The sequence below is a fragment of the Drosophila serrata genome, unplaced genomic scaffold (genome assembly GCF_035046125.1).
Source record: "Drosophila serrata isolate PLE 108 unplaced genomic scaffold, ASM3504612v1 contig_116, whole genome shotgun sequence".
NCBI lineage: Eukaryota > Metazoa > Arthropoda > Insecta > Diptera > Drosophilidae > Drosophila > Drosophila serrata.
Genome location: NW_028257014.1, coordinates 716,493 through 724,577, shown reverse-complemented (window position 1 = coordinate 724,577; position 8,085 = coordinate 716,493). Strand labels below are relative to the sequence as shown.

The 8,085-nt window shown below is 47.2% G+C and overlaps 2 protein-coding genes across 6 annotated transcripts in view; both read right to left on the bottom strand.

Annotated features, from left to right (window-relative positions):
* Window position 1: 1 nt before the first annotated feature.
* Window positions 2-3,076, bottom strand: Atac3 (Ada2a-containing complex component 3). Of its 3 annotated transcripts, XM_086825904.1 has the most exons (9): window positions 2,792-3,076; window positions 2,387-2,740; window positions 2,112-2,324; window positions 1,950-1,970; window positions 1,630-1,747; window positions 1,231-1,571; window positions 1,077-1,171; window positions 928-997; window positions 2-852 (listed from the first exon to the last, which is right to left on the bottom strand). In XM_086825904.1, the coding sequence occupies exons 1-9, from the start codon at window positions 2,894-2,896 to the stop codon at window positions 388-390; spliced, it is 1,782 nt and encodes a 593-aa protein (XP_086682030.1). In that variant the 5' UTR covers window positions 2,897-3,076; the 3' UTR covers window positions 2-387. The 3 variants fall into 3 exon arrangements, with proteins under 3 accessions (XP_086682030.1, XP_086682031.1, XP_020801701.2); XM_086825905.1 differs by lacking the exon at window positions 1,950-1,970 and having other exon boundaries at window positions 1,630-1,780; window positions 2,094-2,324; XM_020946042.2 differs by lacking the exon at window positions 1,950-1,970.
* A 268-nt stretch (window positions 3,077-3,344) lies between these two features.
* Window positions 3,345-8,085, bottom strand: part of RhoGEF3 (Rho guanine nucleotide exchange factor 3) — a 38,957-nt gene continuing 34,216 nt past the window's right edge. For all 3 annotated transcript variants that reach the window (XM_086825900.1, XM_086825901.1, XM_086825903.1), the window contains 5 exons: window positions 7,188-8,025; window positions 6,547-7,120; window positions 6,317-6,479; window positions 6,142-6,248; window positions 3,345-6,076 (listed from right to left, as the gene is read on the bottom strand). In XM_086825900.1, coding sequence (XP_086682026.1) covers window positions 4,924-6,076; window positions 6,142-6,248; window positions 6,317-6,479; window positions 6,547-7,120; window positions 7,188-8,025 — 2,835 coding nt within the window. In that variant the 3' untranslated portion in view covers window positions 3,345-4,923. The remainder of the gene's footprint in view (window positions 6,077-6,141; window positions 6,249-6,316; window positions 6,480-6,546; window positions 7,121-7,187; window positions 8,026-8,085) is intronic.

The window sequence follows — 8,085 nt, the reverse complement described above, 5'->3', positions numbered from 1 at the left end:
CTTTTAGTGGCCGCATTTTTAATTAAAGTTTAATATAGCTTATCTTCTTATAAAATAGGGCACACTTTATACCCTTTCTGGGCTACATAAAATGCGTTTGAAGGTAAAAAACTAACTATCCACGACCGCGGCTAACTGTTACAACTTTTTGATGTTACTTTGAGGTTTAACAATTAAATTAATACGGTGTTGTTAGAAAATGTTATGAACTTAACAAATGCACTTAACAGTAAATGATTAACTTTTTTAGCTTAACGTCTAGCCTAATCTATTCTTGAACTGTGTTCCCATTAGCGATGTGCAGGCCAAAGGTGCGAACGCAGTCGGTATTGGCGCCCCGTACAGTTTGTCCTAGGTGTATTTACAGTAAACATAACTTAGCTCCGGCTACAGGTCGTCCGCGTACTCCATTTCTGCCTCCGAATCCCGAATCAGCACCAGCTGCTCCAGCCTATCAATGCGCCTCAGCATCTCCTCCTTTTCCCGTTGAAAAGAGTCCACTCGCCGGCGCAGATCTTCGTTCTGGCGCCGCAGCTCATGCAGCTGCCGGCAAATCTCCGAGGACGTCAACAACGGCATCACGTTGGGTGCCTTTGTCGAGGGCAATTTTAGTGCGTTTCCGCCGGCCGTTTTAACGGCTGCAACTCCGTTGTTCGTGTGCCCCTGCCCCGATGCGTTTGTAAGCGAGGGTCGTAGCTGTATCGTCTGCACCGTGCCAACTTGTCCCCTTAGAGTCGCGGACGCGGGATTGTTCACTGGCAGTGTAGGAGCCACAGTGGCTTCATTACTGTGCTGCTGCTCATCTAAGGCGGTCGTAGGCTCTATGGGTTTCGGAAGGGACGGAAGCTTGAGCTGAAAGTTGACATGACGACAAAAAGATTTGTAAGCTACACTAATCCATTAAGCGAACGCAACAGAATCACAAACCTGTCGAGACTGCAGTGGGCGCATATTGAGCAGCTTGGTCCCATCTGGAAGCTGACGTACCATTCCAGAGCTGCAGTGGGGAGAGTATAATTTAAGGGAAGTTTAAATAATCGCAGACAAATGGACAAATAATATAGACAAATAGTTACCTTGCCATTGATGCGGGTATTTTCTGGAGTGACTTTGCCTGACTGTCCGTTCCGCAAAGCTTCTTAAAATCAGTCAACGAGATTATGCGTATATTCTGCTCGAAGATATAGTTTGAATTATGTGCGGAATTATGGAATGTGAAGAGGGTAGTACCTTGTTTTTGGAAACCCCCGACGGACTCGACGATGGCGATTCTTTTTGCTTGATGACATTCATTCGAATCTTCTGGGGGGGCGAGTTACTAACATTTGGTCGCAGAGCCACGCCCGGAATCTTTCTGGCACCGCCGTTCACGTATTCACGCTTCCCGCTGAGGCCGGGCTTCGTTTCGTGGAGCAGCATGCGCCCACCTTCGGAGAGAACGAGTTGGCGTCCGTTCTGCAGGGCAGTGTTCAGCATTTCCTTTGAGGCCTGATCATCGTTTTCCTGCATCATATCGGCGATTCCGTGTGTCTTGAGCATGTTTAGCGCCGAATTTCCCAGCACATTTGAATCTGCAAGACGTTAAATTGGACACTCAAGTCTCACAAGGACCCTAAGATTTATGCTTACGTCCGCGCAGTGTCTCCAGGACGTCCATTCGTTCCTCCACAGACATTTCGCTGTCGTCATGGGTTTTTGTGGTTTCCGGGTCATCCATTATGGAGTTGACAGCATCGCAGGTTTCCTTCTGCGAAATATTGGTATATTTTAATAGTTGTATCTGTAAAGTTAGGCGAGTTCTACATTCTATAAGAAGTGATAATCTGCGTTTGCAGGAATTTCGTGGTAGCAAAATATATTATAATATGCCGACGTGCCAGAATTCAGAAAGGATGCATTTCTAATGCTACTTATAAGGGTGATAAAACAAGGATTACTGAGGTACATACTCTGCTATTTTGCGATTTTATCTGGAATTCGATAAGCGCAGGGCAGCCGCAGACAAAAATGCGAACAAGAATTAGTGTATTATTATATATAAGAACAGACATAGAAACTATGGAGTGACTAACTAAATTCCGAGGCAATAAAACGCCATAAGTATCCCTTACCTCTGTCTCGTCGCTGAACTTTTTAGAGGCCTGTGCCTGCCGCGCCATCTCTAACTCCGCAAGCACATCCGCCTGCTCAGTGTACACGGCTAGACCTATCGCTGTCTTGCCGAATTTCGATACACACGTAACGTCCGCCTGGCTCTTAAGCAGCATCCGGACAATGTTCTTGTGCCCCTTCTCAACGGCCCAGTGGAGCGGCGTCATGCGGAGCTGAAAAGGAGAGACAATCGGATTACTTCTTGAGATGCACACATCGACACAAATACTCTTACCATATCGCGGGAGTTTACACTGCACTTGAGCGCCAGCAGTAAGCTGACCACCCGCTCGTGGCCATAGTAACAGGCCAGATGAAGCGGCGTCCGGTCAACCTTCGTCTTGGCGTCCATATTGATGCCTCCCTGCAGTAAAATCTCGCAGATTTCCAACTGATTGTTCATGGCAGCGAAGTGCAGCGCCGACATGCCCAACCAGTCAGAGGCAAACGGCGCTCCGTGGGCTAGTGCCGTCTTCACGCCAGCCACATCGCTGTCCCTGGCGCACTGGAGCAATTGTTTCCCCAGGTCCACACATGTGGCGGCCATCAGTTGGTTGCCCTTTTTCTGCTGTACCTCTCCTTCTGTGCGCTAAAAGACGACCACGCGTAAGTTGGGCTTCAAAATAACGTTTATACTTACAATCTCATAGTGCATCAGGTGTGCTTTGGAGTGCTCCATCGGATACACATTTCCGTCCGCGCGGAGGGTGGCCACGACTTTGCTAGCACTGCTGTGGCTGTGCATCTTGGCGAGCGAACACTTTCAGCAGCTGCTTGAGGCCCTAGATAGCATTACGGCAGTCAGTTTGGTGGATGCAAGCCAATACGCTTTGAAAAAAACAAGCAAAGCCAGGATAAATTAAATGTTTATGTTTTTGGAACTAGTTAGAGAAAGCACTGTACTCCTCGTGCATCGATGTATATCGATATTTCGATATATCGATTTGTAAATTTTTAAATGACTTAAATTAATACAATTTGCATTAAAATATATTCTGAAATTGTTATGTTTCCAATACGTAGAAGTACTATAATTATACATATTTTGTCATGGAAAATTTAACATGTTTTGCAAATAAAACAAGTTGGCAGTACTGTATCCATGGTCCATAGAACCGCCAAATTTGAAAGTTGATCTAACTGAAATTTAAATTTGCTACAAAAAGAAAACCCCCAAAATCCCCGATATTAACTTGAATAAATATATATATTTTATTTATTTGGCATATGGAGCATATTTGTGGTTGCTAAGTGTATACGGATGTGTTTTTCGTTTCCGGCCAAGGGTCCGAGCAGCGGGTCATCCTTTTTGACTTTTTTTTAAAACGTGTACGTTTTTGTAATATAAATTGCTCAGTCGCACTTGACGCTTGCCGTTTTTGTACAATTGTGTGTGGCGAAACGCTTTTATGTATGCATGCTTTCACATTGTTCTTTTTTATTATTATCATCATGTTTGTCTGATTAAAACTTAACAAATTGGTGCGGCCAATGAGGGCAATGGGTCTAAACAGGTTAGTCGGTCAAGTTTCTCTATTTTTCATTAACAATTGGAGTTTTTAAACCTGATTCTGACCCTTCATTAAGAGTGTCGTGCACTTTTGACTCGAATATTTTTACAGCGGATATCTCAATCGTTTGTTTGCAAAAACCAATAAGTTTTTCTTTTTGGCAAAATCTATTAAATAGTAAATTGCTTTATGAATTCATACATATGTATATGTATACATTACGATTAACTTATACTGGCTCTTTAAAACGTTTAACTAATCCATGCCAACAGCTTAGGCAATAATTTAAATGCTAATGGGTACATACGAGTTTCTCTTTAGAAAAAATTAAATTCGCTCAATTATTCTGTTGCATTTGTTTCTTGTGTATGAGAATGTTAACATTTGCTACTTTTTTTTTAGGTTTTTCGATTTGTGTTCAAATTGACAATCAACCAAATTCCATATGGTACAATATTGTTATAATATTTGCTGTTCCTTTATTGATAGTTTACTACTTTTCATATTTCTTAATATGTTTCTGCTTCCTTCCCTTTTCGGTTTATTCGATTTAACTGTGAATACATGCCATAGGGAATTGGCCAAACAAAAACAGTAACAAATGCCATGGCTCGGTGCTCCATGGCACCCTATTTCCAATACACGTTATTACAAAGAGAATGTAATCATTCTACTTAAAATGTGTCGTATTCAAAGTAACTACAAACGTTTTCTAAACGCGTATCAATATCGTTTCTGTGGGTAGTTTTCTATTCAGCTTGATACAGAGGGTTTGCGAATGAGGAGGAGCAGGGAACACAAACAGAAATGTTCAATGTTGGCGGATGTTTATTATCGACTTATCACGTAACCTAGAATTACAAGTATGGACAGGTAATGGGGTTTTTGGACTAGCAGTCGGCAACGTTTTTCAAATAACCGCATTAAATGACAGAAGTATACAATATTCACGTTTCTGATATTTGTAAAATCTTCGTAAATAAAATTCTTATTACCGCTTCGTATCGTTAAATTCTCCAGAAACCCTGGAACAGACGGATTGACGACAGGCGATAGACGGATTTGAAAACAAAAACGAAATTAAAATTATATTGAACGAAAAGATAAAACGTTAACTTATTCTGAATGTAACACCCATTCGACTACCTGTTGCTACGATTAAAGGCAATTTAATATTATTGTAACAAATATTTTATACCATGTATGCTGTGCTGTGTATAGGTTATATCTTTCCCTACCCTCAACTGCATCAAGTCCTTGTTTAAGCGGACGAACTGTCCGTTGGCACCAGCATGGCGACAGCCTCGACATCGGCTGCTGCCAGCTCCATGGCAGCTACCCGGGCCTCTGTGAGAGTCTCGTCTGCATCGAAGCTGGGCTTGTGTGTCGGTGACTGACTCGGGGTGCAGTTGGTGCTCTTTGGTTTGCGGAACCACTTGCCAAAGGGACGTCTTCCCAGCGAACCCGTCGTCGATGTGGTTGACAGCATTTGCGAGTTGTCTGCACTGGATATGCCGTCCCGGGACAGTGATTTTTTGGGCAAAGTCTCGCACAAGCGGGAAGTTGATTTGGCCGGTGACTCCGGCACTGAGCTCTCCCCACTGGCGGATGTCGCCCCAGTAGTGGCTTCAAAGTCTTGCGCCTCGTAATCGGATTGGTCAGAAAAGTCGCCAGATCGCTCCTCGTAGTTGTACTCGAAGCCAGCCATCTCCTGTACGTACAAGGGCTTTCCGCCGAATTGACGCTCCAGGGCGAGGGTGCTCAGAAAACGATGTTTTCGGTTCGCCGAACGGAAGCTGAAGTCGTACCACTTTTGGCGTGCCTCGCAGTAGATCCGCAGGGAATTCTTGATGGTGTGCCCGAACATCTTGCCGTCTCTAACGTTTACAACGCGGCAGCGATCCAGGAAAATGCGACCCTTGTATATGAAGTGACTGCGCTTAATGATGTCCCGCTTACAGTAAACCAGCTGGTTATCGAACAGGAACAAAGTGCAGCTACTGTTCCACAGATTCTGCTTCTGCCGTGTGGCGTCGACCTGCAGGAAAAAGCGGGCGCTATGCAAGTGCAGCGGCGGTCCCTTGAAGTTCTGGAAGCTGGCTTGGTGCCTAGCAATCGTCTCGCTGTGGCGTTTCCCCTCATTGACCGCCTCCGTAATGCCGCGCATCGCTTCCAGCGCCTGGTTGACAATGTCACGAGAGTCGGGTATGTCCAGTTCACTGACATCCAGCTGCTCGTAATCGGTGGCAAGCGGCTTGACACCGTCTACCTCATCTCCAGACTCCTGACCGACACCCTCCAGTGCAGTCTTGATGATCTCGTTGAGGTGCAGGGGGTAGCGACAGATGCGCTGCACGGGTGCCAGGAGGTGGGCGGAGAGCGGAAGTTCTGCCAGGTTCTCAGACTCGCGGCAGCTGTGAGTAAATGTACGCAATTAATATACGCTCACAATGAAAATCCATCTTTATATATAACTTACTTCTCCAAGATGGTGCGTGCATCCTTGATGCGATCGTAGGACTCCAGCTCGATCAGAGCCCTTGGATAGGCGTTGCAATATGTGGAATAACAGAGGAAGCCCTTGTGCTGGTTGGTGAAAGAATGTAATTGTTTTAATAACTTGCGATAAGCTCTTTAGCAGTAGCAGCTCTTACCATTTTGAGAAACACTTTAGCAATCTGGTTTTGATCGATTCCTCGTCGCAGGGCCTCGAGAAACTTTCGCTGGAACTTATAGATGGCCGTTATGTTGGAGAAGATCAGCTGAATACTGTTTGGGGAGAATATATCGATGCGCTTGCTCATGGCCGGCAGATATCTAGGGCGGGAGAAAGGAGGAAGTTAGGCTTGCTAGCCCCCTATGATTGAACGAATCTGTCTCTTACCCATCACAAATAGCAGCCAGAAGCTTGACATAATTGGCCTCCGTTTCGAGCAGTTCGCGTACAGCACTTCGGCGCAGGATGGTGTTGTGGTTCGACTGGATGTCGACACTGGGGGCACACAATGGGGTTGGAGGCGAGTCTATTACTATCAGGGTGACGTTGCTCTTGTCCGTCGTTACGGTCACATCCGCATCCTCTGTGAACGCATCAACCGGAACAGGAATAGACGGTTCACCACCGCCACACGCTCCTTCACCGGCTGCCGCCTCCTCCGCTTCCGCGTTGACCTCCGCTTCTGCATCAGCCGCAGCTGCTCTGTGCTCGTTGAAAAAGATGTCCGTCTCAGGACAGTGAATAATGCGCACAAACTCCTTGGGAAACCAGCCCAGCTCGGGATCCAGAATATCCTCCACGAGATTGGTGTCCTCCTTCTTAATACGGCCGAACCACCAGGGTCCGACTTCCTTCCGCAATATTTCAATGAGCATTCCCCGCTCCAAGCCCAGCTCCTGCGGCCCTGCGGCGGTGAAGTTGTAGAGAACTTCCGCATATATGGTCGGGTAGTAGCTGACAGCTGGAGAGTAACGTAATTGAAAGTAATTGAGTAATCTGCACAAGCGCACAGTCCACAACATACATACCTTCATCGTGCGATGTGACACTGTCGCTGTCGCTGTCCTCGAGCTCCGGCCGCCCCATGCCGTATGTCTCCAGGCCATTGGGTTGGCTCAGAGATCGTGTGGGCAGAGACTCGGGTGCCTCGCGCTCACCTCTGCCCGTCTCGCCAATGTTTAGGTGCTTCGCGTTCTTGGATTTCAGGACAAGGGGGCCCAGGATACTGCTCGCCTTGGCCGAGTTGGTGCGGCGTATGGCTCTGATCTTGGACTCGGCGCCAGTTGACGTCCCGTTAACGGAAACGGAAGTAACAGCTCCTCTCTGGCTACTGACGACCAGAGCTCGGGAGTACTGTTCGTCCGGCTCCAGTTCGATCTGAATGCCAGAGTCGCCAGAGTTGCACTTGTCACGCCGGTTGAACTTCGTCTTGCGGCGCTCCTTGGAGGTGCGCCAAATGAGGGGCCCGAATCGGTACTTGCCAGAGCTCGCATCCCCTCCTTCCGGACCAGATTCGCTGCTGGCTGTCTGTGTCGCCGACGCAGCGGGGGCTGTGATGGATACGGTCGGCGTCGTTGGCGACGACTTGGGCTTTGGCACATTGCTGTTCGTGGCCGCCGGCGGCAGCGGAGTGATGTGTAGTTGGTTCTTGCTATTGAAATTGTTCAGAGTGCGCTTAAACATCTGCAGTACGCCCAGGCCACCGCTGACAACACTGCCACCTCCATTCCCGCTGCTGCTGTTGCTGCTGTGGCCTGTGACAGCGGTGGCCGCTACATCCGAGGCGCTTTCGTCTGGCTTCTGTTGCGGCGGCACCGAGAGTGGTTCTATCAGCGTGGGACTGGAGACGGCCCGCATCTGCTGCGCCTGTAAGAAACAAGTTGCACCATTACTACTGTTCCGCAACACCGCACAGTCTTGTTCATC

Coding starts and splice junctions, on each gene's coding strand:
- Atac3 (XM_086825905.1), bottom strand. CDS start 2,896: ATGCACAGCCACAGCAGTGCTAGCAAAGTCGTGGCCACCCTCCGCGCG. Junction 998..1,076: donor ATACCCGCATCAATGGCAAG/GTAACTATTTGT, acceptor TCCCCACTGCAG/CTCTGGAATGGTACGTCAGC. Junction 853..927: donor GCCCACTGCAGTCTCGACAG/GTTTGTGATTCT, acceptor GTCAACTTTCAG/CTCAAGCTTCCGTCCCTTCC.